The sequence below is a fragment of the Tamandua tetradactyla genome, chromosome 2 (genome assembly GCF_023851605.1).
Source record: "Tamandua tetradactyla isolate mTamTet1 chromosome 2, mTamTet1.pri, whole genome shotgun sequence".
In the NCBI taxonomy this organism is placed as follows: Eukaryota; Metazoa; Chordata; class Mammalia; order Pilosa; family Myrmecophagidae; genus Tamandua; species Tamandua tetradactyla.
Window position 1 is genome coordinate 132,563,505 of NC_135328.1, and position 27,988 is coordinate 132,591,492.

The window sequence follows — 27,988 nt, forward strand, 5'->3', positions numbered from 1 at the left end:
GGGGACTGTGCAGACAGATAGTCAAAACCAAGGGAAAGCCTCTTCTTTAGCAGTAGGGGGCACACAGGGAGCCTGGGCCTGGGCTAGAACGACGCAGAGATGCTCTAAACGAGGCTTATACACTTGGTAAGGGGCTTACTTCCCTGCCTGTGGCGGTCTAGTCCCCTGGCACTAGCATGTGGCAGGTTTGTGCTCAGAACTGGGCAGCTGCAGCCCCCTGGCAGAGCCTGCTCTCCCAGGAGCCCAGGGCACAGCTCCCCGGGGTGGTAAGGAAGAAGAGGGCTCTCAGGAGCTCAGGGTGACCCTGTTCTCCCGTAGGACGTATTTGAGATGAGGTTTGCCAAGATGCCAGATGAGCCCGTGGACACACCAGCACCGCCGGCCCCGGTGGCCCCTGTGGCGAGCAAGGGCACGGAGAGCAGCCGCAGCAGTGAGGAGAGCTCCTCCGACTCGGGCAGCTCGGACTCCGAGGAGGAGCGGGCCACCAGGCTGGCGGAGCTGCAGGAGCAGGTGAGGGGCCCCCAGCAGCGGTGGACTTGGGGATGCGGGAGCTTCCCTGGGCACCTGGCCCCCCTGAACCCGAGGTTTGCCCTTTTCCTTTTTGCCTCCTTTCTACAAGCCTGCAGCTGCAGGGTTCCTTCCTTAGGAACGTCCCCAGAAAGGGTCCTAGGGAAGGTGAATGAACTGTGAGCAGACACGTGTGTCCCGGGGCGCACCAGAGACCTGGGGGCTCTGGGGTAGGGCTCAGTGGCCACTTGGGCATGCGCAGAAGCCCGCAGCACAGTGGAGAGGTCTCTAGCAGGGGCGTGGGCGCAGACTTCTGGGTCTTGCAGGAGGGAGACCGCCCATGTAGCCTCTGACCAGTAACCCTGGGCACCTCCCTCCCCACTCTGCCTTGCTTTCCTCGTTTGCACAATAGGATGCATGTCACCTTCTTTTGAGTCATTTTGCGAAAGAATTGGGGAAAACGTAAGGTATTTTCCTGAGTGTATGGCAGCTCAGTGGTTCCTGGAGTGCAGAGGTGGCCGGGGCAGGAGGGAAGGGAAGCAGATGCCAGTCGGGACAGTGTCCAGGGGGAGTTAGGCCACACACGGGATGGCCTTGCTACCACTGAGGGGGGTGCTGCGTGTTTCAGGTCGAGCTGGGCCTCTAGGGGAGACCTCGGTTCTGCAGCCCAGTGTATGCAAGCGCTGGCTCTGTGGGGATCAGGAGTGCCGGCCCTGGCCCTCCACCTGCCTGCTGTGTGAACCCACATGGAGCCCATCCATCCCCCAAACCGCCCCCACAAGGGGCTGGGAGGGAGACTGAAAGGCTGGGCTTGTGTTGGGTACTGGGTAAATAAACATCTTTCACCCCACGGACATGCGGAAGTTGCTGTTTCCTTCTCCTTTGTGTGAGCCATTAGGCCTCTAGGGCTGCCTCATCCCAGTAACAGTCGTGGTTAATATGGAAACATTCTCTCCCACCCGCCAAGTACTCCAGCTTTCGCTGGCCTGGCTTGTGCCCCCAGGGACCCCCCCAGGAAACGGGGACCTGGTCCCCATCTTGCATGAGGAACTAGAGGTCCCAGAAGGCGGAGTCACTGCCCAGTGGCCACACAAGTAGTGCGTGGCAGAGCTGGGCGTGGCTGAGGCTGCCCGGGAGCAGGGCTGCCCACGCCGGTGAGGCCACTCAGGGCACCCCGGGCGCCCCTGCGCCTCATCTGGGCGTGCCGCGCCGTGCCGGGCCCTGCTCAGCCGCGTGGGGGGCTGTGCTGCTCTTTTCCAGCTGAAGGCCGTCCACGAGCAGCTGGCCGCCCTGTCGCAGGCTCCTGTGAACAAACCAAAGAGGAAGAAGGAGAAGAAGGAGAAGGAGAAGAAGGAGAAGAAGAAGGAGAAGGAGAAGGAGAAGGAGAAGCACAAAGCGAAGGCCGAGGACGAGAAGAAGGCCAGGGTGGCCCCGCCGGCCAAGCAGGTCCAGCAGAAGAAAGCGCCCGCCAGGAAGGCCAGCAGCACCACCGCGGCTGGCAGGTGGGCCCCCGCCCCTCCCCCGGCAGGGAGCGCGGGGGCTCTGAGCCTCGGGCCTGGGCCGCGCCCCGGGCTCTCCTTGCCTAGGAGACGTCAGGGCTGGGCTGGTGGGCTTGGAGGACAGGGCAGGAGGCTGGTGGTCCAGAGAGATCCTGGAAACCAGAGGCGACCTCTCAGCTGCCAGGCTGGTGGCCCCGATCATGGGCGTCACAGCACACACACTGCCTGGTGGGGACTTGGCTGCTCTTGAAGCTGTCGAAGCGTTTCCCTGACCGGGGCAAAGGATTTCTGTCTGTGGGCGATGGAGGTGTGTTGACTTGGGCTCCTGGCCTTCCATTCCTGGCTTGCCTGGTAGACAAGGAGGAGGAGGTCAGGGTGATGGAATTGTGTCTTGGCACTGACTCGGCCACCGGGTCCACTCAGCCTTCTTATTTGGCTCCCACGGTGTGCCAGGCACTGCCTTGGGGGATTCCAGCCACAAGCGCGCAGCAGCAGTGGTGCAGGGGGGTGTGCCGGCTGCAGGCCCCAGTGCAGCTGCTCAGGGCTCGGGCACCTGGTGCAGGTTGGCTGGAAGAAGGGAGCACACCTGAAGCCTTAGAGACCAGTGGATCGTGCCGTCTTTTGAATGGAGGCAGGGTCAGCACCCTGAGAAAGGACAAGTGGGGCTGCAGGAACGGTCGGCTGGGACTTTGTTGGGGTGTTTGGGTTTTGTCCTAAGAGCAAGTGAAGTGAGTCATAACGGAGTCAGAGAGGGTTTGTGTGACTCAGCAGCCAAGTGCCGGCCTCTGGGCGGGGATCGGGGAGAAGAGGGGTGAATGAAAGGACTTCTTGGGGGCAGGTGTTGAGGTGGTGTGGAGAGATGCCTGTTATTATCAGAACTGTTGGGGAGGGAGAACAGCCAGGCCTTCATGACTGAGAGTAGAGAAGGTGCTTCTGGGATCCTGGGATTTGGACTTGGGTATCTTGGGGTGGGTGAGGAGTGGCTGTGGAAATAGTGTTTTCTTTCTCATCCTTCTCTTTTTCTTTCCTCCTTTTTTCCTTTCTTTCCTTCATGCAGAAATCAGTTTTTCCCATCCTGCCTTTGATTTTGTTATAAGGGCAGTGCTTATCTAGAAAGGGAGTTGGGAAATAGACCACTTCAATTTTTAGAGTTGGTGTTATTCCTTCAATATTTGGGAGAATTCACCAGGGAAACCAGCTGGGCCTGGAGTGTTCTTTGTTGGAGGTGTGAATTCAATTATTTTAATCAGAAGATTGACATTATCATTTTCTCCTTTAACGAGTTTTGCTGGCTTGTGTCTTTCAAGGTATTGTTGCATTTCACCTGGAGTGTCAAGTTTATAGGCAGAGATTTGTTCATAGCTTTCCCTTATTCTCTGATACTGTCTGCGGGGCTGGGAGTGATGTATCCTTTCTTTCATTCTTGATATTGGTCATTTGTTTTCTTGATATTGGTCTTTTTTTCTTGGTGAATCTGATGGGAGACATAAATTTTATTGATCTTTTTAAAGAATCAGTATGTGGTTTTATTGATTTGTCTCTTTTCAATTTCATTCATTTCTGATCTTTTGCTATTTTCTTCTGCTTACTTTAGATTTAATTTGCCCTTCTTAAGTTAAAAGCTTAGATTTTTTTGAGACCTTCTTTTCTAATGTAAGTATTTAATGCGATAATTTCCCTCTAAACCCTGCTTTAGCTGCACCCTACAAATCTTTTCTCCCAATCTGTGGCTTGCCTTTTCCCTCTTTTTAATGCAATTTTATTGATACATATTTTATATACATATACATAATTATCCAAAGTACACAATCATAGTTCACAGTACTATCATTTAGCACAGCTCCAAAAAGAATAAGACTAAAACTGAAAAAAGAACACCCAAAACATCCTGTCCATACCCCCTATTATTTATTTTTTGCCTTTATTTTCTTTCTCAACTGTCCATACCCTAGATAAAAAGGGAGTGTCAGTCACTAGGTTTTCATAATCAGTCACACCTTAAAAGCTATATAGTTATACAGTCATCTTCAAGAGTCACAGCTATGGGAACACAGCTGAACAGTTTCAGGAATTTTCCGCTAGCTACTCCACTACACCAAAAACTGAAAAGGGGTTTCTATGTACTGCATAAGAATAACCTCCAGAATTTCAAATTTCAGAGATTTCAAATAAACCCTTTTATATGATAAAAGGATCAACCCACCAAGAAGATGTAACAACCCTAAATGTGTTTGCACCTAATATGCAGCAAAATAATAGAACTGAAGGGAAAATAGGAAAATCGACAATTGTGGTTGGAGAGTTCAACAATTTTCTCTCAGTAATTAATTAAACAAGCCAATGAGCAGAAATACAGAAGACCTGAACAGTGTGACCAACTGCACCGGCCTGACATTGTGTTGTTGTATGGGATTTTTCATCAGCTTCTTCCTAATCGACCTTTACACAACACTCTACCTGACAGCAGCAGTACTATCTTGGCTTTATTTGAAATCTCTCAGCCACTGAAACTTCATTTTGTTTCATTTCTTGTCCCCCTTTTGGTCAAGAAGGCTTTCTCAGTCCCACGATGCCTCGTTCCCAGGAGTCCTGTCCCCCATAGTGGGGAGGGCAGTGAGCTCACCTGCCCAGTTGGCTTCCAGAGGGAGGCCACATCTGAGCAACAAAAGAGGTTCTCTGTGGTCTACCCCACAATTTTTGATATGTTGTACTTCATTTTCATTTTGTTCAAAATAGTTTCAAATTTCCTTTGAGACTCCCTCACTCACCCATGGGTTGCTTAGAAGTGTGTTGTTTAATTCGCAGCTATTTGGGGATTTCCCAGCTATCTTTCTCTTACTGATTTCTAGTCAGAGGACATACTCTGTGTAAGCTCACTTCTGTAAAATTTTGTTTTATGGCCCAGAATGTGGTCTGTTTTAGTGAATGTTCCACATGTACTTGAAAAGAGTGTGCATTCTGCTGCTGCCAGGTAGAGTGCTGTGTAAAGGTCAATTAGGAAGAAGCTGATGAAAAATCCCATACAACAACACAATGTCATCCGGTGCAGTTGGTCGCATTGTTCAGGTCTTCTGTATTCCTGCTCATTGGCTTGTTTTATTAATTACTGAGAGAAAATTGTTGAACTCTCCAACCATAATTGTCGATTTTCCTATTTTCCCTTCAGTTCTATTATTTTGCTGTATATTAGGTGCAAACATATTTAGGGTTGTTACATCTTCTTGGTGGGTTGATACTTTTATCATATAATAATGTCTCTGTTTTTCCCTAATAATATTCCTTGTTCTGAAGTCTGCTTTGTCTGAAATTAATATAGCCAATCCAACTTTCTTTTGATTAGTGTTTGGACGGCATATATTTTCCCATCTTTTTACTTTTAATCAACCTATATCGTTACATTTAGCATAGGGCTCATGTGGAAAGTGCATATTAGGTCTTCTTTATTCAGTGTGATCATCTATGTCTTTTAATTGATGGGTTTGGATGATTTATATTTAGTGTGATTATCAATGTGGTGGGATTTAGGTCTACATTTCATTATTTTCCGTCTGTCTTCTCTGCTTTTTGTTCTACTGTTCCCCTTTACTGCCTTCCTGTTGATTATCATTTGAACACAGAGGTCAGCTTTTGACCTGTTGGGTCTGAGATACCTGAGGTGGGAGGGGCATTGAGGGGAACTGACTGCCCCATCGCTTCCTGGCCGAGGCCCCAGGACACTTCAGCTGGGAGCGGCCTCTGGCTGAAACATTCGAATCCTCAGACAGTTTGCGAAGCTTTCCTGTCTTGGAGGACTGGTTTGGGTGTGACCCCTGGTGAGAGAGTGGGGTCCAAGGAGCGGTCTGCTGTTGGGGAGGAAGGAGGCCTGGCAGGGCAGGCGGGGGCTTGAGGCAGGGGGCAGCGGGCTCGGATGGACGCGCCTCAGCTCTGCGTCTGTGTCCCCTGCCGCAGGCAGCCAAGGAAGGGCAGCAAGCAGGCTTCAGCCTCCTACGACTCGGAGGAGGAGGAGGGCCTGCCCATGAGCTATGATGAGAAGCGGCAGCTGAGCCTGGACATCAACCGGCTGCCCGGCGAGAAGCTGGGCCGTGTGGTGCACATCATCCAGTCGCGGGAGCCCTCACTCAGGGACTCCAACCCCGACGAGATCGAGATCGACTTTGAGACTCTGAAACCCACCACTTTACGAGAACTGGAGAGATATGTCAAGTCTTGTTTACAGAAAAAACAAAGAAAACCATTCTGTAAGTTGTCTGGGGCAGCCCGCGGTGCTGCAGCCCCCCTGCCCTTCACTCCCTGCCTCCCAGGTGTGTCTCAGGCCCTGGGCAGAGACCCAGGCCCCCCTCTACGGAGCGAGAGCGGGCAGGAGCTGCCTCCCTCAGCTGGCCGCCTCTTTTTCTGCCCTCATGCCTGTCTTGTGCTCAGCCGAGGACAAGCGATTTGAAGGTGGGGTCCCTGCCCCTGTCACTCAGGTGCCAGTCAAGGTCTGCTCTCCAGCCTTCCTCCCTGAGGCCTTGTGTGGGGCCTTGACTGCGGGTAACCTTTCTGATGGTCCCTTATGGCGAGGACCCTCCTTCTGACGAGGGTCAGGGTTTCTGAGGCTTCAGGATGGACTCTGGCACTGGCCACGCTTACCCCTGGGGCTGATGGCTTCATCTGGCCACCAGGTAGGAAGGAGCAGGTTACCCCCAGGCCAGCGGGCCCTGGAGAGTGAGGCGAGCTGGCATGGGGCAGTCCTCCTGGCTGCTGCCCGCGTGCCAGTCCTGCTCTAGAGGCAGAGCGCAGACTGGTAGGGCCTGGGGCGGGGTTGGGGCCTCCCCCCTTCTTAAAGGGGCAGTCTCCTTTTAGAAGCTGGACACAGCGTTAGGCCCCCTTCTGTAGTCACGGCACACAGCCCCAGGGTAAGTCACCGTTAATCCTGGCATGGGAACAGGCCCTAGGGCCAAGCCCGGGCCGTCACTGCCACGGCGGAGGGAGAAGTGGGGGCTTGGCGAAGGAGGCCTTTGAGTTGGGGTGTGCACCTCCAGCCTCACTTGTCCAGGGGCGTGGGGCCACGGCATGTCTCAGAACCTCAGTGCATCTGGGTCCTGCTCTTTGGAGTGGCTTTTTGTTGGGAGTAAAGGTCGGGCTGTGTGTGTAGTGAGGGCTTCATAGGCAGGTGGCGGTTGTGGACCCCCCATTTTTACTCCTGACGTTAGGTTGCTCGGGCGACATCTTGGTTGGGTGGTGCACTCACCCTCCCACCAAGGCCAGGCGGTGTGTGGACACAAGGGAGAGCTGGGGCCTTGCCACCTGGAGGCTACCCCACCGCCTGAGCAGTTGAGCCTGGGAGCTGGCCGAGGGCTCTGCACGGCTCAGGAGCCACTCTGACCAGTGGTGTGTCTGAGGGGTGTGCGACTGCTGCCTGGGAGAGGTGGCTCGCCATCCTGCCTTGTGCCGTCCTCCACCTGGCCCCAGCCCCTCCTGTCTCAGCACTCATCTGTTCCTTCACAGCGACAAGCGGGAAAAAGCAGGCAGCCAAGTCAAAAGAGGAGTTAGCTCAGGAAAAGAAAAAGGAGCTAGAGAAGCGGCTGCAGGATGTCAGTGGGCAGCTGACCAACAACAAGAAGCCTGCCAAGAAAGGTACCTGTCCGCCCCACTGCTCCTCTTTAGTCTCATCCTGCTGTCTGTCCAAGGGAAGTGGTCAACAGTGGGGATTGGGCTTCATACAGGCCCAAGCTGGACTTTGTGGCTCTGTCATTTAATAAGCTGTTATCTCAGGTGAGGCTCTGGGCCTCCCAGAACCTCAATTTCCCTACTTGTCACCTGAGGGCCACAGCCCTGGCCTTGTGGGATGCGGTGTGGATGTGAGGTGGGCATGGAGATGCATGCCTGATCTATAGGCAGAGGGGCCATGAGGGAAAATGGTGCTTTGGGGGCTGAACCCAGATGACTCGGAGGAGATAAGTGATTCAGCCCGCTGCTTCCTCCTGATGGCCCATTGCTCTAGCCCCAGACCTTCCTCGGTGAGCTTTCCACTTGTCCCCTCAGCCCTTGGCACTAGGTCCGCAGCCTGTGAACTGATAACAAAGTGGGGGGCTCTGGTCCCCCACCCCGAGGCCTCTTATTTTATGTGAGCAGGCAGTTTGGCTGCTTGCCTCCATTTTCTGGAGCCTGTAAGAAAGAGCCACCTTCTTCCCCTGGCCTCCCAAGATTCTCAGGCCATGCCAGTGGGCAGTTGCATCCACCTGGGGGTTAGAGGTCTGGAGGCTTCATGGCTCTGTTCCCATCTAGACTCGAGCGAGTGCCAGTAGGGGCTATGACCATGCTTGCTTCCTCAGAAGATTGGGTGGGTCTTCCTAGATCTTACAGGGTTCAAAGGGAAGCAAGTGTCCCCAGAAATGTTGGCTACAAGGCTTGGTGTTTCACTTAATAGCCCCGGGAACCATCCTTACCCCAATATCCTGTTAGTTCCTCTGTATAGATTGCATTTATTTTTTTCCATCTCCAGCATATTTAGACCATTTCATTTACCTCATCCATTTCATTTCAACAAATATTTATCAATATTTATCAAATTACTGGGTCAAGAAATGATGGAAGGATGGCACGTAATCTGGTGTTGTAAACCTCTAGACATTCCAGAAAACCCCAGGTAAGCAGTGGGTGGGCATGTCTCTCACCGTCGTGTGTTTCCATCAGAGAAATCCGGATCTGCGCCCTCGGGAGGGCCGTCCCGCCTCAGCAGCAGCAGCTCCTCAGAGTCCGGTAGCAGCAGTTCCAGTGGCTCCAGCTCTGACAGCAGCGACTCGGAGTAAAGCCTGGCCTTGGACAGAACAGGAGAGACGGATGTCGCACACGCCAACGCACTGCAGTGTTCCCTTCTATGGTCAATAGACGACTTTGGTTCCATGGTGTGCAGGTTTTCTTTTTAATCCAGTGTTATGGTATCTTCCAGTTTTTGCTTTAATAGGTCAAAGATCTCTTGTGTGTGCATCAGACTTCATGAGAAGGTGTGAACTCTGCATATGGGAATTTGGTCGCTTGGAGAGATTGTTGCACATGCTAATCTGATAACCGTAGAAAAGCGTGTGAGGTGTGAGCTGCAGGTTCTTGCAGAATCCCTTTTCCTATGGTCACCGTGGTCCGTAGCTCCAGAAGGCCTGTCTCAGAGATCTCTCTAGAATGGTACTGTGCTTGCGGGCTGCTGCTGGCTTTGGACCCGAGTGTGAGCCTCGGCCCTTGGTCAGGGGCTGAGGGTGCGAGTCTGCCGGTAGGGACTAGGATTGGCCTTAGCGGAAAGGCTGTTGGTGGCTCGACAGGGGCCCAGTGGGAGTGGGGTTGGGGTGGTAGGGAGGGACGCTGCGGTTCTCTGATCTTTGTGATGTCAGCAGCTCTTGGGAGGGAACACCATGGCTGCGTGTGCAGTGTGCAGGTTTCTAGACACTGAAACTTTTTACCTCAACTTCAGAAAATAAAAAATAAAAATAAAAAAAATAGAAGCAAAGATAAAAAACAAAAGGAGACTTTTTTTGTAAGGTTCGGCAATTTTCTACGACAGTCCAGCCCATGTGTGCCCCCAATTTGTAGGGTTGCTGCTGCTGCACACTCCGGAGCCGTTTTCCAACTTCATGTATATATAAATACTTTATTTATTAACATCATGGGTCCTTTTTTAAAAAAAAAAAAGCAAAAACAAAACCATGAAAGAAATGCATTGAGAGAAGACAGCAGAGACGCAGGCCTTTGAGATGGTTTGAAGGCAGCGACCCTGAGACCCCGTGGGAACGTGACGGACCTCCTACCTCCCGGTGCGCGCTTCCGGTCACTGTGCTGGTGCTCAACCCTGTCTGGAGGCTGCTTCTTCTCTTGGGTTTGTGCAGTTTTTTGTCTTTTTTTTTTTTTTTTTTAGTATGGAATTACTGGTATGGACAACTTCCAGCTGCAGCATATTTTAACCTTTTATTTTGTTTAGTTCTTTTGTATTTACTTCTGGTCTGTTTAGGACTGTTTTAAAAGAAATCAGTTTAGGGAACCCCAGTTATATAATATAAACTTTGTAATCTGAGAGAAAAAAATTGTACAGTAAATCTAAGTCTTGATTTTTAACTTTCTATTGTAAAGAAAATAATATACAGAGTTTAACAGAAGGTTATGTTTTGGTTTTGTTTTTCCCGAGGCTGCCATACGGCCTCTGAGGGCAGGGGCTCCCCAGACTGCCTGAGTGAGCCCTGACCTGGGGGCTGCAGCCAAGAGGGCCTGGGCCACCTGCCCCCAGCCTCCCGCCTCCTCTTGGGAGCTGCCGTCTCCCAGCCGGCCAGGAGAGGCTGCCGTTTGCCAGGCCCTGGCCACCCCTGGCTTCTCCCCACTTTCCGGGGTAGGGGCTCCCTGCTCAAGCATTTTTTCACAAGTAGCACAGAAATGGCTGAAAGAGCCCATTCTCCCAGATGTCCTTGGGAGGGCATCAGAGAAGCGGCTGTTGGGTGTGGAGGCAAGTTGTTTGTGCCAGCACTTAGGGCCACAGGGGGTTATTGTCAGCATCCTAATAAAAATCACAAACCGATTCAGATTCCACCACCACCCCTTGGCAACGCAAGGACTCCGATGAGGCGTGGGTGATAGATTACCATTTTTCTAACTGTTGGTCATTCTAACACTCGGTGAGTTTTGAGCCAGTTTGTTCAACTTTTAATTGTTTTGTTTATAATAAAAATCTAAATGGATTTTCAACTTTCCATTTTTTAAAGTTATCCTTGTTTTTCATAGCTATTTTCTAAACAGATCATTAATGGAATATTTAAACAATGACTTAAAGGAAACAGATGACCGGACCGCCAGGTCTTAAAGCAGGATGTGACTGGAAACAGGCCCTGATGACAGGTGGCTGGGGGTCCCTGGGGGGGGGGCCGCATGCCTTTAGTGCACCTTGGCAGCTGACAGTTGGGGAGACGGGGGCACTTCACCTGGGTGAAAGATTAAGAAGGGGAACATCAGACCCCAGAGGTCAGCACCAATGGGGGATTTCCGAGTCCCCTTTAGGCACTAGTTCTTTGTGTGATGGCAGATTCTCCACTTGCCTCTGCTCCTCTCATCTACAGAGAGTGTGCTGGCTTTGCTAGCTCACGGAGGACTGCTGCTTGTACTGAGCAGCTTGCAAGTTCCTGGTGCTGTCATTTTCTTTTCCTTTTTTTTTTTTTTTAAGGTTTTCTATCCAGACTGCAACAGATTTCAGAGTTTTGGGGGAACCTCAACACCCTTGCCATCAGGCTTTGGGATATTTGCCATTTCCATTTCCTCTGCTGTGGGGAGGCTGCAGTTCCACGTTTAGGATTATTTTACCACTGAGAACCGTAGAGCAGCTCTTCATGTGCTTTTTCCCAGGGGAAAGGAGCAGTTTGCTAAGTAGGTCAGCAATGTGCGGGAAATGGATTTGAAAATCTTCTGAGTGACACCTGGAGGGTGAGGGGTTAGGCTTTGGGTATTAACTGAATTTCTGAGACCCTTCCCCATTCCGGGCAGCATCATCCTGCTTACAAACTGTAAGATACGTTTTTCTGTTTGTTTGTTTTTGTTGTTTTTCAACATTCACATTCTTTGCAGTTGTATGGGGGAAAAAACACCACCCACAACATAGGATTTGTCACATCCACTTTAGTGCTGTTCCTTCAGACTGGTATAATACTTTCAAAAGGTTCTTTTTTTGTATTTAAAATGTTACTTTTCTGTATGATGTGCATGCAAGTTTACCGTAACTTTTCTTAAACTTTTTAGTGCCGTTTCTAGTATATTCCTGTAAATGTCAAGTTACTGAAAATGAGTCCAATGTAAGTAGTTTTAGCTTGTTTATTGCAATGCTGGCCTCAACACAACAGAATAAAAATGGTAGAAAGTACTCTTTGATGTTTCTGGTAATCATGGACCCTTCTCCTGGGGCATTTGTTTTGTTTTCATAATAAAAAGAAAGAAAAAAAACAGCACCTGTATGTGCATTTCCGCGTGCTCTGTGCTGGCGTCGCTCACAGCTCATTCGGGGTGTGGACTCCAGGTCCAGCCGCAATTGGAAGCTCTGGCCGCGGCACGGGGCTCCCCTGGAGTCCAGAGTCCCCCCTTCCTGCAGCACCATGAGGGCAGTGAGTTCCACACTCTTCATGTCCTAAAGATCTTGACAGAAACACTCAGAACATCAAAAGGGGCTTAAGAAAGTCAGTTCAGGAGCTCTCAGCCCCGTCTCAGCAGGGAGGCGCCAGGATTTAGAGAGCCTTCTCACTTTCCTCGCTGAGGAAGTTAAAAGCCCATTTCCTTTCATCTTTGGCCAGTCTCTAGAACAAGCTGTGTCTCTACACATTGAGGTTCTCTTGTCTTCCAGACCTCACTCACCCTGCCGGCCATTAATCTTCTCTTCTCCTGCCTTTGTCCTATGCTGAGGGGACTGGGAAATGGGGTGAGTGGGCCGATGACCTCCTGGGACGGCAGATGAGGTGAATACTTGCCCCTGTGCAGCTGGCCCAAACATTTAAATGAAGCCCATCAAACTAGGGTTGACTCGCCGAGGCTTCATGCATGGCACTCCAGACAGAACCTGGCACCCAAGAAGAGGCTTGAATGAGACGTCCAGACAGACCAGGGCTTGGCAGTGTTTTCCATTTACTGTGACTTTTTGAACCAGGCCTTGAAAAGCCCAGTCATTTTCCTTCGTCCTGGATCCAGGCCTGCCAGTGTTTCCGTCTGCTCCCCCTGCCTGTCCACCGTAGGCTCAGGAAGGCAGTGGCCTTTTTGTTCCCATGTCCCTGGGTTCGCTCCACCCAGGCTCTTCCCTCTCATCCAGACTAAGCTTAAGGATGGCAACTGGGCCTTGTCCACCTCGGCCACAGCTCCCATGCTGAGGATGGCAGGCCAGTAGGCAGGCTCCCCTCGCGCAGTGTGGGTAGGCGGGGTGTCTCCTGCACTCTGGGCTGCCCAGTACTGCACATCTGCTACTCCTCATTCCTGACCTGAGGCCTACCACGGCGAGCACATACCTTCCAGTGCAGACCTCAGGCTGGGGCGGGGGGGGGGAACAGTGACATCCCCCCTGGCTCCATGGTGCAACCCCCAGAGGCCCACTATGTGCCAGTGCTGCTTCTGCTGCCTGGGGCCATCCCCAAGCCCAAGCCGATCTTTTTTCAGTGTGAGGTACAGCGTACCTCAAGCAGGCATTCCAGAAACATAGTCAGGTTGGCTTTCTTCCTAAGCAGCATTTAAAGAATTGAAAAGATGCTGAAAAGAATCCATCCACTAGGGTTGGGGAAACTTGGATCAGGCAAGCCCTTACCGTGGAAGCCTGCCTCTGGACAGACCAGACAGTCTGTCTATCCAAATAAGGGTGTGGGAAAGGGACAGAGTCCTAAAGGATGTTTGTTTAGAAAAGAAAAATCAGCTTTGACAAAAGGCATTTCCACATTGGATAGCCAAGCAGACTTTAATGACAGATGGCAAATCCTTTCAAGACAATACCTGTCCAGGTGAGCCTCCACACTGTGCACGGTGTATGTCAGCAGCTGGCATACACAAATGCTATCAACAATGGAACCTACAGCCCAAGCCCAAAGGGAGGCTGCAACTCTTAAGCAGAAAATGAGAGTCTGCCTTTTCCTGCTCCACAATTCAATCTGAAACCATTGGAGGGCAACTGACTGTACTGGCTCCCCTACAACTCCAGAGAGTTTTTAGGAACCCGACTTCCAAGCCTCTCTATTGAGTCCCCAAGGACTAGAGGCTCTACAGGAGGCTGCTGCCAACCAGGCCTCTGGCTGGATGTTTAAAGAGCGGGGAATGCAGTTTGACCCACAACCGTACCTGTGGGTGATGTCTGACTGAAGAACTTGCACGGGGGACTCCACCCGGCGGTGCTGGGGCGTGATTTTGATACCCTCGTAGGGATGCAGGGATGCTACGAGTTGGACAGTAAAAGCATGAGGTAGACATGCATTCAGGCACAGAAAGATGCCCAGCATAAACTGTGCAGCAAGAAGAAAATCACAAGAACACAGGATGAGACCATTAAAATCGCCCAAGATTATGTGTACATACTGATAAAACAGGGAAGGTACTTCACAATGCTTTATGCACTTCTGTACTTGGATTTTTGGTAACCATTAGATATTGCTGTTATAAGAAAAGATTGAAAACCAATGAAGATAGAATAAGAAAATAAAAAGAAAATAAGGGTGTGGGAAAGGGGCAGAGTCCTAAAGGATGTTTGTTTAGAAAAGAAAAATCAGCTTTGACAAAACGCATTTCCACATTGGATAGCCAAGCAGACTTTAATGACAGATAGCAAATCCTTTCAAGACAGTACCTGTCCAGGTGAGCCTCCACAGTGTGCACGGTGTATGTCGGCAGTTGGCATACACAAATGCTATCAACAATGGAACCTACAGCCCAGGCCCAAAGGGAGGCTGTAACTCTTAAGCGGAAACTGAGAGTCTGCCTTTTGCTGCTCCACAATTCAATTTGAAACCATTGGAGGGCAACTGACATGCAACTTAAAAACAGCTTTTGGTTTCCTTAATGTTTTCTAGAAGAACATGCCTACAATTCTTAGGCATTTGGAGACTAGTGTAGAAAGAACTACACTGCATTCCATGTGATTTAAATTCAAAACTTGGTTTGAATTTAACTAGATTCAAAATGCAAGTGCAACAAAGTTTCCATGGTAATGATGGTGACCATTCGAGTTAACTACGTCTTGGGCCAGACAAATGGACCATATATGATCCAATTTCCTTATATTTCCTAGTCTGACCCATTCTTTACCAGGTAGAAGTGAATACCTAAAATCAACGTGTAAAATCTTGAAAAGGATTGTTGCAGGGGTCACTCTTGCTTGGTTTACTTGGAAATATAACCGAAAAAATGCATCTAGCAGTGCCGAGGCCAGGGCCAGGCCTGGCAGGGCTTGGGGGAATTAGAACACTGCTATAGCTGACTACAAGGGGTCCCAGAAGCTGAGTCTTCAGTGAACCAGTTTCCCTGGATACTGTGCAAAGGGGCTTGGAGTTCATTTCCAAATGTCTTGGATCCTTTTTTTTTTTTTAAGGTAGAACTTTTACTTTATTTTACAAAAAAAAAAAGCTTCAAAGTTTATTCCTTGGATTCTTAAAACCACTGCTGGGTCTTCGTGTTAACTACTCAAAATCTGCCGATAAGGATTAGACATCAATAAGACTACCATATGAAATAGGAGTCTGTTTTCCGCAAAGCCCAGTGCCTGGGCATAGGTTTTCACACTGGAATTACATGAGGCTACAGAACTTGGACTGACCGGTGTCCCGGGAGACCTCCAGCTTATTTTTGTCTCGAACCAAGATGGCCTCGTTCCCGTACTGTGAGTACCACATGCTTCGGCTCCTGCTCAGGTACGTCCCAGGAGGCCCAGATTCTAACTTCTGCTGCTGCTGCTGCCAGATGAGCAAGGCGGTATCTCTGTACCGGAGACGGGCGTAGCCCTCTGACAGCGCTTTCTCTGCCAGGGGCACCCGGCCACTCATGGCTCTTCCCAGATACAGGCCCCCAAGCCTACCCAGGACTGCTACAAGAGGCAGTCCGCACGTGTGGACAGCTCCAACGGCGCTGCACTACATTAGCCAATTAAGCACTTTTTCACCTGTTGGGTTTGAGGTTTCCTTATTTAGCTTGATGGCGGAAATTAGAAATCCAGACCATTTGTAAGCAATATCCTTGGGAGTGCTGTGTTGCAGGGAGACTTGAAATGTGCTTGGAGGCATTCTGAAGCCACACCTGAGACCCATCCCTGGCCTGTAACCTGGCTGCACTGCTTCCTGGAACAGCTGCGGGTGGTGTCCTGTGTGAAGAGGAGAGGGACCAGCCAGCACCTCGGAGGGACTCAGTATCAATCGTGACTCCAGTATCAGAACTGTGATCTGTCTGCTATCAGTCGTGATTCTGATGCCCTGCCTTGGACCTTCGAGTTTGAAAAGATGGATGCACCGTCCTGAAGGAAAGGCTATTGGATTCGGCTGGATCGGACCTGAGAGGAGCTACACCGGTCTGTCCACGGGTCGGCCTGCAAAGTTGGTCACCGCGCTCTGCTACGCACTGAACACTTGGAACCGGCTAGTCTTCCTTTCTCCCAAACACAGTGCTACAAAGAAATGAACACGCTGTCAGAAGCGAGGGGAGAAAGGGCCCCAGCAGCCTAGAATGTGAATTCCTTTTTGGATCAGAGGGTTAAGCTTCCTGCGCGGTTTACCGCGGAAGTGCCCTCGGCTGCTCCACGACCTAAGTGCAGTCTCGTCAGGGGTGGCTCTTTATAACCTGCCTGATACAGGGCACCGCCTGTCCCAGCTTCCGCGTCTGCACCTGTGAAGTGAGAGCAGAGGGAGGACAAGGGGCACAGGGCTTACCCTACGCGCGTCGACCCCCAGCAGCCCCCCGCCATTCCGCTCCAAAGAGCTGGCAGGCCTCTGGGCCAAGAGAGATGAGGGCAGGGGAAGGGCCATCAGAGCAGCGCCGAGGACATGGCCCAAGTGCTGCTCAGCCGTGCCAAACGATTCCTGGTTCACCCCCGCATCGCCGAGCTCCCGTTATCCCGCCGCGCCCTCACCTCCGGTCGCAGCCCCGCGGCCCAGACCCGCAACTCGCCCAGCGCGCGGCCCCGCGGCCCAGACCCCCACCTCGTCCAGCGCGGCCCTGACCCCCACCTCGTTGGGCCCGCGACCCCGCGGCCCAGACCCCCACCTCGCCCGGCCCGCGGCCCCGCCGCACCCGAGGCCCCTGCCCTGCGCCCCAGTCACCCACGCGCGAAGAGTCGCGGCCCGCTCGGAGACTAGCAGCCGCCGCCTCGGGCCGGGCCAGCGCGGGACGCCCCAGGGTCGCGGCCCGCTGTCTCCATGGCAGCGCCGCAGGCATGCCGAGCTGAGCGCCGAGGCCCGACACGGCCCGGCGAGCCCGAGCCATCGATCGCTCGAGCCATCGATCGCCGCGGGGCGGGACCGCGGGGCGCCGGGGGCGTGGCCAGGGAGGCGTTGGGGGAGGGGCCCGGCCAGAGGCGGGGCCGTGCCGTCGTCCGTGCCGCGCGTTGCTGGGCCGGCACTCTGTGTTCGCCGCTCCGAGCGGAATGGCTTCTGCAGCTGCCGCGGCTGTTATTAGCGTTCTTACCGCTAATGAGTTAAGTCCTGTCCCTGGAGCACGGCCTCCAGGATGGGCCTCCAATTCATCCAGCGCCCAGCCGGGCCGCGCTGCTCGCTTGGGCGCTGCCGACAGCCCCATGAAAAGTAGGTCTGCTTCCTTTGGCACCCCGCCTCCAGTAATAATCAACTAATTCTCTCCTTTGGTAGCTCTCCTTTCCTCTTTTCACTTTTATTTTTATGTTTTTCCCCAAAGCCCAATTAAGGAAATTGGCACAACGGTCATATAGAGAACACTGCTCCTGCAACCATAGAATACAGATTCTTTACAGTCACACAGAACATTTACAAAAACCGAACCTCTACTGGACCAGAAACCAATTTCAAGAAATCCCAAAGGATTTCATTCCTGAGACCCAGAGGGCCCAGCCTCCGTAAGATTGTCAATTCATTTCATCCCCCGTCCTTTAATGAGGACTCCTCTTCTCAAGATGAAAAAGTCAGAGCGGCTTTTGCCCAAAGATCCCTATAGATTGGAGATGGATTAAAGGAGAAGGAGGAGGTATAACAGAGAAAATGGGATTTAGCAAACGAGTATGGCTGCTGAATCACTATATTTAAATTCTGTCAAGCCTCCAGTGTTTTGCAGCAGCTGGAAGGAAAAATATGAGATGGTGGAATGGTAACCCGTGACAAACTCTGGGATCTGTTCTGTAACGACTTGTTGAAGTGTGCTTTGAAAATTATTGCTTTTTTCTTTCTCTGCTTTGTATATGTATTTTACAATAAAAAAATTTTTTTAATTCCGAAGGCTTTAAATCATACATAAATATGACCACAATAAAAGTTGTCAATAAAATAATAAGATAACAAAAGAAACCTATACATTTAATACTTTAAAGATATATTTCTAAATTTCTCATTGTCAGAGGAACTCACAAAATTTTTTTAAAAAATATTTTAACTGACGATAATAAAAACACAGGAAATCAAAACAGGTGGGTTGTACTTAAAATCATGCCACCTCCTGTCAAGGTGGCGGAGTGAGAAAGTCCATCTCCCCCAGAAGCTGTGACAACCAGCAAGAGCCAACAAATACCTTTCGCAAAGGTCTAGAAAACTGTTAAACATTTGCAGTCATAGGGTGAGACTAAATCAAGAAAAAGACAGCTTAAAAATGGTAGAGTCTCACGGTGCCCCTGCTGACCCTCTCGGGCTGGTCTCAGGGCCAGCCTGCACGCCCAGTGCAGGTGTCCAGTGCGGGTTACAGAGGGGGCAGTTTAACCCCTCATGCACATCCTGGAAGCGCGTGGTCTGTGCAGGTCAGGCTGGAGGCACCTGAAGGACTGAACCAGGACGCACAGTGCAGGCTCACCATCCCAGCACCTGCCCCGGGCCGAGAGGCGGCTCACAGGGCTCTCTCACAGAAGGCTGCAGAAGACAGTCTAATCCCTGCTGCCGGAGGGAAAGGCTGCAGGCCATACAGGATAGCACCTTGCTGTGAGGAAACACTGCTTCTCTGGGAATGAGGGCATTTGCATCCGAGAAATGGGAGAACTCCCAGGGCCACCTGGGCATGCCCAGAACAAGAAGCATGCGTAGAAAAGTCAGGGGGGCCTGTGCGTTCTCTAAACCTGTTATTAAGGCAGCTGGGCTCTCAAAGACCACAGTTGCACAAGCCAGTCTGCAAATATTTGGAAAAGTTTTATCTTTCAGCCGCGCAGTGGCATGCATCAGGCCTTCACTTCTTTTTTAAGGCTGAAGTCCATCACTGTCTTTATTTTTTTTTATTTAGTTGATATTCTAAATAGAATCCCTTCCCATTTCCTTCTGTACATGTTTTTCAGATATTTTCTTTGTGGTTACCATGGGGCTTAAACTTAACATCCTATATAAGATTCTGTTTGTTTTAATACCAACTTAACTTTAATAGCATACACACACTATACTCCTCTATTATAAATGCAATTATATAAATTATATTATACAATTATGTAATATAATTATATAAATATAAATGCCAGTACTATTGGAGGAATACCTCCAATAGTAATGGAATTTATATTTACCCATGTCTCCTTTACTGAAGATCTTTATTCTTCATGCAGCTTCAATTTATTGTATAGAGTCCTTTCCTTCCAACCTGCAGAGCTCCCTTTAGCATCTTTTGTAGTACTGGTCTAATGGTGATGAATTCCCTCAGCTTTTATTTATCTGGGAATTTCTTAATCTTCCCTCATTTTTGAAAGATGGTTTGCTATCTATAGAATTGTTGGTTGGCAAGTCTTTTTTTGTTTGTTTTCACCACTTTAAATACGTTATACCACTGCCTTATTGCATCCATGGTTTCTGATGAGAAATTGGCATTTATTCTTTTTTTTGTGAAAATAACATATACAAAAAAGCAATACATTTCAAAGCACAGCACAGCAATTAGCTGTAGAACAGATTTCAGAATTTGGAATGGGTTACAATGCCACAATTTTAGGTTTTTACTTCTAGCTGCTCTAAGATACTGGAGACAAAAAGAAATATTAGTATAATGATTCAGCACTCATACTCGACTGTTAAACCCTACCTTCTCTACATAACTCCGCCATCACCTTTGATCTTTCTCCCACTCTTATAGGCGTATTTGGACTTTGCCCATTCTAACTTTTTTATGTTGGAAAGGGCTGTCAATAATATGGGGTATGGAGATGGAACTAGCTGATGATCTGGAGAGGCTGGGCCCTCTAGGTTTCAGGACTTATCTGGACCAGGGACCCATCTGGAGGTTGTAGGCTTCAGAAAAGTCACCCTAGTACACAGAACTTTTGCAGAATCTTATGTATTGCCCTAAGTGTTCTTTAGGATTGACTGGAATGGTTTTGGTTGGGGTTTGGCAAGTTATGATAGGCAGCAATGTCTAACTGAAGCTTGCATAAGAGTGGCCTCCAGAGTAGCCTCCCGACTCTATTTGAGCTCTCTCTGCCTCTGAAACTTTTTGTTACACTTCTTTTCCCCCTTTGGGTCAGGATGGCATTGTTGTTCCCAGGGATGAGGGCCAGACTCATCCCTGGGAGTCCTCTCCCACGTCACCAGGGAGACTTTCACCCCTGGAGGTCATGTCCCATGTAGGGGGGAGGGCAATGATTTCACTTGCAGAGTTGGGCTTAGAGAGCGTGAGGCCACATCTGAGCAACAACAGAGGCCCTCCGGAGGTGACTCTTAGGCATACTTATAAGTAGGCTAAGTTTCTCTGCAACATAACATAAGCTTCACAACAGTAAACCTCAAGATCAAGGCCTTGGCCTATTGATTTGAGTGTCCTTAATGTTTGACACAGTATTAGGGGATTCCCCATAGGTAAAGTTTAACAGTTCTATATATTTTTTTCCATCTCTCAAGGGATTTTGCTAGAAATTGGTATTTAATTTTATAACCTCATTGAGGTGCCCTTGGACATGATGTGTTGCTTCTCTCTTGCTCTTTCAGAATTCTCTATTTTTGACAATATTATGAGTACAGGTTATCAGGGATAAAGACAGGAGTGGGATGAGAAGTCAATGCATAATGGGCTTCTGTTCGTTCTCGTAATGGAAGGTGGTGATGATAGCACAACACTGTAAATGAGATTAATCCTTTTGAGTGGTATGCTTGGGGGTGGTTGAGATGGGAAAGTTTGTCTTCTATATAAGTGTTCACAGAATTTTAAAAAAATGAAAGAGCAACCAAAGAGACAATGACAATTAAATGCAATAAATGATATTGGACGGGGCCTATCATGGAGGCAAAAAGACTCAAAAGGACATTATTGGGACGAAAGAAAAATTGGAGTATAGACTATAAGCTTTATATCAATGTTAAAGTTCTTGAACTTGATAACTGTACTTAAGGTGGTTACATAAGTGAATATCTTTGTGCCTAGGAAATGTACATGAAAGTATTAAATTTCAAGGAAGATGATGTATACACTCAACTTTTGTTTCACAATCTACTTTTAAATGTTTAGAAAATGATGATAGATAGATATTGAATGAGAAGGAAGGAAAGGAGGGAAGGAAGAATAGAAGGAAGGAAGAGAGGAAAGGAAAGAAAGAGAGGAAGGAAGGAAGGGAGGGTAGAAGGAAGGAAGGAAAGAAGGGAGGAAGGAAGGAAGGGTAGAGTAAGAGACAGAATGATGGCAACCCTGAACATCATCGGCCTTTCCTGAGTGATGGTAACCTCTTGTTGGTGCCTTAATTTGGATATTTTTATAGACTTGCTTTAATTGGGATTTTTTTTGGCCTTAGAACTGTAAACTAGCAACTTATTAAATTCCCCTTTTTAAAAGCCATTCCATTTCTGGTATTTTGCATTCCGGCAGCTAGCAAACTAGAACAGTGATGGATCTGGCTATCAAGGGGGATGGTATGTTTGAATTCTTTGTATTTTTTTTTTTACATTTTTAAATTGTGAAATGTAACATATATACAAAAAGCAATAAATGTCAAAGTATATTGTAACAAGTAATTATAAAACAGATTTTAGAGTTTGGTATGTGTTACAGTTCCACCATTTTAGGTTTTTCTTTCTAGCTTCTCCAAGACACTGTAGATTAAAAGAAATATCAATATAATGATTCAGTAGTCATATTCATTTGTAAAATCCCATCTTCTCTGTTATAACTCCTTTTTATCCTTTGATCCTTCTCCCAATCTTTTGGGATATTTGGGTTATGCCCATTCTAACTTTTTTCATGTTCAAAAGTGATGTCAACACTGTGGGCTAGGGGGATGGAACTCGGTGAAGTTGTTGGAGAGACTGGCCCCTCTGGGTTTCAAGACTTATGTGGCTTAGGAACCATATGGAGGTTGTAGATTTCTGGGACGTAATCATAGTTCATGGAGCCTTTGTAGAATCTTAGATAGAGCCCTATCTGAGATTCCATAAAGGTTCTTTAGGGTTGGCAGGAATGTTTTGTTTTTGTTTTTTCCTGCTTTTTTGGTTCTAAAAGTGGAAAATGTGTTTATTAACATTCAAACTCCCCACATTCAAGGTCATATAAAAATTCTTAGCTTTCTCAAAAAATGTTAATTTGGTACAAAATTTATAATTTGACTAGTGCATTTCCTAATATAATTTATGTGGACAGTTTAATTGAACACTAATACGCACATGGAACCTTGAGTAGGGCATGAGATTTTGTAGGTTTGTCCAGAGTGATGCCCCGATAAATCCCAGAGTGATTTGAACAGTGAATAAAAAAGTATTTGCAAAGTCCCCTCGGGGGGATGATTCAACTTCCCTATGTGGAGAATTCCTGATATTCTCACAAGCAGTGGGGACAACCAAAGCAATAGGCCGATCCCTCAATCTTGGGGTGTGTTCATATGAAGCTTATCCCTGCAAAGGATAGGCTAAGCCTACTTAAAATTAGACCTAAGAGTCACCCGCAGAGAACCTCTTTTGTTGCTTAGATGTGGCCTCTCTCTCTCTCAGCAACACAACAAGCAAACTCACCGCCTTCCCTCTCTCTACGTGGGACATGACCCCCAGGGGTGTGGACCTTCCTGGCAATGTGGGACAGAAATCCTAGAATGAGCTGGGACTCAGCACCAAGGGATTGAGAAAACCTTCTAGACGAAAAAAGGAAAGAGAAAAATGAGACAAAATAAAGTGTCAATGGCTGAGAGATTTCAGAGTAGAGAGGTTATCCTGGAAGTTATTCTTATGCATTATATAGATATCACCTTTTTAGTTAAGGTATATCGAAGAGGCTGGAGGAAAGTGCCTGAAAATGTAGAGCTGTGTTCCATAGCCATGTTTCTTGAAGATGATTGTATAATGATATAGTTTTCACAATGTGACTGTGTGATTGTGAAAACCTTGTGTCTGATGCTTCTTTTATCTACCTTATTGACAGACAAGTAAAACATATGGATTAAAAATAAATAAATAGTAGTGGGAACAAATGTTAAAATAAATTTTTAGTAGATTGAAATGCTAGTGATCAATGAAAGAGAGTGATAAGGGGTATAGAAAAAAAATATGGGAAACAAAGGCTAAAATATATTGGGTAGAGGGAAATACTAGCAATCAAAGAGAGAGAGGGGTAAGGGGTATGGTATGCATGAGTTTTCTTTTTATGTCTTTTTCTGAATTGATGAAAATGTTCTAAGAAATGATCATGGTAATGAATATACAGCTATGTGATGATATTGTGAGTTATTGATTATATACCAAGAATGGAATGATCATATGGTAAGAATGTTCATGTTTGTATGTTGTTTTGTTTAAAAAAAATTAAAAAATAAAACAAACAACAATAGCAAAAATTCTTAGCTTTCTGATTATATATGTCTATATTGTCTACATGGTTACAATGATGTATAGTATAATTTATATTATATATATACTATACTATAAATTATATAGTATAATTTAGCTTTTCATAATACATTGTTAAAATACATTATTAGTTCTGCTAGACATAAGCACTTATTTTCAAATCCAGTACTTGAAATAAACAATTTTCTTCTGTACATAGTTTAGCAGGGCTAGTAAGCGTGAACAAAAGATGCTCTTTATTAAGAGGTATATGATTTGAGTATCAATAGTTGCTGAAGTTCGTTATTTTTAATGCAGTATTTTCTTTTTGCTTTGATCACAGCCACATGAAACCCTTAAGGATACTGAAATTCAGTAAGTAAAGTTTAGAGACCTATTACTTTAGCTGCTGAATGAAATTCATACATAATACTCTAGTATTAAAACCTTAAAAAAACTTTTGAAATCTGTACTAGTTAGACCGTTTTATCAGGATAAGACTGCTTGGGCATAGGAAGGAAAGATAATGTTAAGTATGTTTTCCTTTATGGTGCTGATAGGAGGAAACAGGCATTATAATAGTACCTTGCTGCCTGACTAATAGCGGCAATGTGGGGTATGCCAGGAAAATGCGTATTCTTCGACTCCACCATTCTATGCGATTTTATGGAGGTGGCAGTTGGCTTCGCTCACGCTGTAGATGGCAGCAGCATGGACCCTGAGTGGTGAAACAAACATCGGCACACTGTGACCTAAGTCTGCAAGCTTTGCTAAGGATGTTTTTCTTAATGTTTTGGCTATATATTTTACTCCAAAAGGAGAGCTGATTTTTTTTGATATGCATCAGAAAGGTTTTATTTCGTATTTTAAAAATCATATAAAATATATAAAGTAGAAATCCATTAGGTATCAGGCAAGATATGTTTGAAACAGAAGTAATGGCCACTGGGAGCTGCTAATGTCTCTTTGAAAGAAAATCCTAAAGGACCAAGACAATGTGAAGTTGTCTGCACTGATTTTGAACAAGTTCAGGTAATAGTATTTCAGGAACTCAATGCAGGTTGTTCTAGTTTGAAGCTATTATGTGCCCCAGAAAAACCATGCTCTTTAATCCTCATTCAGTATTGCTGGGTGGGGCCTTTTTTATTGTTTCCATGGAGATAAGACTCACCTAATTGTGGGTGATAACTTTTTTTTTACACCATATGATCATTCCATTCTTGATATACAATCAATAACTCATAATATCATCACATAGTTGTATATTCATCATCATGATCATTTCTTAGAACATTTGCATCAATTCAGAAAAAGAAATAAAAAGAAAACAGAAAAAAATTCATACATACCATACCCTTTACCCCTCCCTTTCTATCACTAGCATTTCAATCTACTACATTTATTTTAACATTTGTTCCCCCTATTATTTATTTTTAATCCATATGTTTTACTCGTCTGTCAATAAGGTAGATAAAAGGAGCATCAGACATAAGGTTTTCACAATCACACAGTCACATTGTGAAACCTATATCATTATACAGTCATATTCAAGGAACATGGCTACTGGAACACAGCTGTACATTTTCAGGCTGTTCCTCCAGTCAGGAGAGCTGATGTTGATGCCTGAGGCACAGCACCTTTCAGTTATGTATTAAAATGAAGTACACTCCTGCAGATAACTACTGGATCAAAAAACCTGCTTCAGTCATTTGATTAAACTGTAGAATACCAAAGAAGTTATTTCTACAGAAATCTCTGAAGGGAGCAAAATATATAGATACATGTGTGTAAATAAACTTTAAAAGGAAGTAAACCAGTTGCCCTCTGAAAGTCAAACTGTATTGCTGTGTTGTGATCCCAGTCACCATTAGGCTGCAGTTGGACCACAGCTCTATGTTCATTAATTTCATTTTCCGCCTCACTCCTGCCACTGTCTCCATCACCCTCATCCTCCTGGTCTGAGATTCTGTCATGTTCTGATGTGGGTGGGATTTGGGCAAAGCTCCAAATAGCCAGGTGCTGACAGAAGCCGAAGGTCTGAGTGAAGGGGTGCTGCTGATGCTTCATTTTCTTCTTGACTGCTATCTGTGGCAGAGTCTGAAGCGCCGTGAGAAGGCACAACTTTTTGCTTGCAGACTGGACAGGGATTTTTGGTTTTAGTTAGCCAAGGGTCTACACACTTGCAGTTATAAGCATGAGACCAGGGAAGGATGCTGAGCTTGCCTCCATCTTCACATTCATCCAAACAGATGGCACATCCGTCACACTCATCTCCTTTCTTGAATTCACAGATAGGGAGTTCCTTAAGTTGATCTTTACAAAGTCTGTTTCTTCTAACCCTGTGTCCGTCCTGAACAAATTCTGTGATCCTGAAAATGCCTATCAAGATGAGACAGATGCCCACTACGAAAAGGGAGGGAATTAGGTAGTATTGCAGAGGAAGACTAAAATCTGGAACTAAAGTAATGTGGCCTCCTTTTTCATGTGTGAATTCATCTTTCAGGGAATTAGCTGATGATTCACCAATAAAGACAGATGGAATGTCAATTTTCTTTAACACATCAATGTTGTTGTATCCCATGCTAATGAGGTCATCAGAATCAACATTGCAAACTGTGGCTGCTTTGAATTCTGCTTCCTAATTAATTAGGAATCAAGTCTCCTAATTAATATGATGAAAGCGCCAGATGAATTATCTTTTACTGGTGGAGGCACTACAGGTTCACAGGCATTCTCTGGTTTTGAGTGAATCAGAAAACCCTGTATTAGAAAGAGGAAAGGCCTCAAATCAGTGACCACAAATTCCACCTAAAGAAACTTTAAACCTTCAGCTGGAAGTCAATAACCAAATCTTGCAGGAAGGTCATCAAATGTCTGAGATTCATTTTCAAAATTACATGCTAAAATGTCTGCTTCTAGAGGCAGTAGGTTTAAGAATCAAAGAACTGGACAGTCAAGATGGCATAGACCTGTGTGGTCGACAACATGAGCATTCCTATGGAAAGCAGCATCTCCTTGTAAAATCCACTGAAAGCCGGGCCCCAGGACACAAAACATGCTCACCCACAGCGTCACCGAGAGAGAAGCTGCTACCGAGACTTCATAAGAGGATATCCTCACCAACAAGAATGCTTTGATTGGGGGTTGGCAAATATCTAGCTGAAGTTGGTGTAAGAGTATAGCCTTCAGAATAACCTCTTGACTCTATTTGACCTTTCCCAGCCACTGATACCTTATTTTTTTACACTTCTTTCCCCCCTTTGGTCAGGAAGGCATTGTCCACCCCATGGTGCCAGGGCCAGGCTGGTCCCAGGATTCATGTCCCACATTGCGAGGGAGACTTTCACCCCCGGATTTCGTGCCCCCAGAAGGGGGAGGGCAATGATTTTACTTGCAGAGTGTGGCTCAGAGAGAGAGAGAGAGAGAGAGAGAGAGAGAGAGAGTAAGGCCACATCTGAGCAACAAAAGAGGTCCCCTGGAAGTAGCTCTTGGGCATAACTATAAGTGGGCTAAGTTTCTCTGCTACATAAATAAGCTTCACAAGAGGAAGCCTCAAGATCAAGGGCTTGGCCTATTGACTTGGGAGTCACTAATGTTTGAGACAGTATCAAGGGGTTTCCCTGGTAGTAAGGCTTAATAGTTTCATTTTTTTTTTCCCTGTCCCTCAAGGGACTTTGCCAATAGTTTTTAATTATCTGCTCGACATAGTCTGGGATGCATCTGGGCATTATATTCAGCTCTACTGAATTATAAGCCCTCATTTCCATTCTGGGCTCCCTGCATTTGGGTTGTTTAAATGATCTATCCAGACAGGTTGAGTTAGGTTATGTGCTACAGAAAAGTTAGGTTTTAGATCAAGTAAACCTCTCCTTCTTTGGTCTCATTGGGTAGGTGAAGTTTGAAAATACAGACAATGTCCTCCTTACCCTGTGTTCTGATTTACCTTTGTCCTGATCTGACTGGCTTCGCTCTCATGTGTAATTGAAGCCTGATCTCTTTTTTGGCTTCTTTAACAGCTGTTTATGTGGTAATGCTGACTTTCAGACCTGCAGAAGTCCTACTCTGAGTCTTAGGTGTCACACAGGAGGTGCCCAAAGTTCCAGGGAAATTTGTACGGGTTTTGTATTATTTTTGCAACTGTCCTGTAAGTTTGAAATTATTTCAACATAGTTTAAGAGAAAAAATAATGCTTAAGGAAAATTCATAGCCTTAAATGCATATATATTAGAAAAGAAGACAGGCTAGCATCCATCTTAAGATGTCAGAAAAAAAAAAAGAATAATAGTTAACCTAAAGAAAGCAGATGGAATGAGGATAAAACAAGAATTTAATTATGAAAACAAATACATAATAGAAAAGATCAACAAAGTTAACAGCTGGTTCATTAAAGAGTCTAATGAAAGTGCTAAATCTCTGATTAAGAAAAAAGAAAGTACACATAGCTAATATTAATAATTTAGGATAGTACTCCTACAGAACCTGCAAATGTAAAAAGATAAAATAATAGTGTGACTAGTTTATTGTCGATAAATTTGTAAATTTAGCTGAAATGGACAAATTCCTAGAAAAATGCAACTTATTTATACAGAC

General features: G+C 46.8%; 2 protein-coding genes and 1 pseudogene across 8 annotated transcripts in view; 1 reads left to right on the plus strand and 2 right to left on the minus strand.

Moving 5' to 3' along the window:
* The window catches only part of BRD3 (bromodomain containing 3), a 90,589-nt gene extending 78,636 nt beyond the window's left edge, over window positions 1-11,953 (plus strand). For all 4 annotated transcript variants that reach the window (XM_077149044.1, XM_077149046.1, XM_077149042.1 and 1 more), the window contains 5 exons: window positions 319-510; window positions 1,768-2,009; window positions 5,955-6,244; window positions 7,494-7,622; window positions 8,682-11,953. In XM_077149044.1, the coding sequence (XP_077005159.1) occupies window positions 319-510; window positions 1,768-2,009; window positions 5,955-6,244; window positions 7,494-7,622; window positions 8,682-8,797 (969 nt within the window). In that variant the 3' untranslated portion in view covers window positions 8,798-11,953. The remainder of the gene's footprint in view (window positions 1-318; window positions 511-1,767; window positions 2,010-5,954; window positions 6,245-7,493; window positions 7,623-8,681) is intronic.
* Window positions 11,954-15,041: 3,088 nt separating this feature from the next.
* Window positions 15,042-27,988, minus strand: part of BRD3OS (BRD3 opposite strand) — a 29,385-nt gene continuing 16,438 nt past the window's right edge. Inside the window, exons 1-3 of one of the 4 annotated variants that reach the window (XM_077149051.1) lie at window positions 16,779-16,880; window positions 16,231-16,340; window positions 15,042-16,122 (exon numbers count right to left, since the gene is read on the minus strand). In XM_077149051.1, coding sequence (XP_077005166.1) covers window positions 15,254-15,508 — 255 coding nt within the window. In that variant the 5' untranslated portion in view covers window positions 15,509-16,122; window positions 16,231-16,340; window positions 16,779-16,880 and the 3' untranslated portion in view covers window positions 15,042-15,253. Of the gene's footprint in view, window positions 16,123-16,230; window positions 16,341-16,774; window positions 16,881-27,988 lie in introns of those variants that run through there. The other 3 variants (XM_077149052.1, XM_077149053.1, XM_077149054.1) reach the window with 3 other exon arrangements.
* LOC143657444 (E3 ubiquitin-protein ligase RNF13 pseudogene) lies at window positions 16,807-26,176 on the minus strand (annotated as a pseudogene).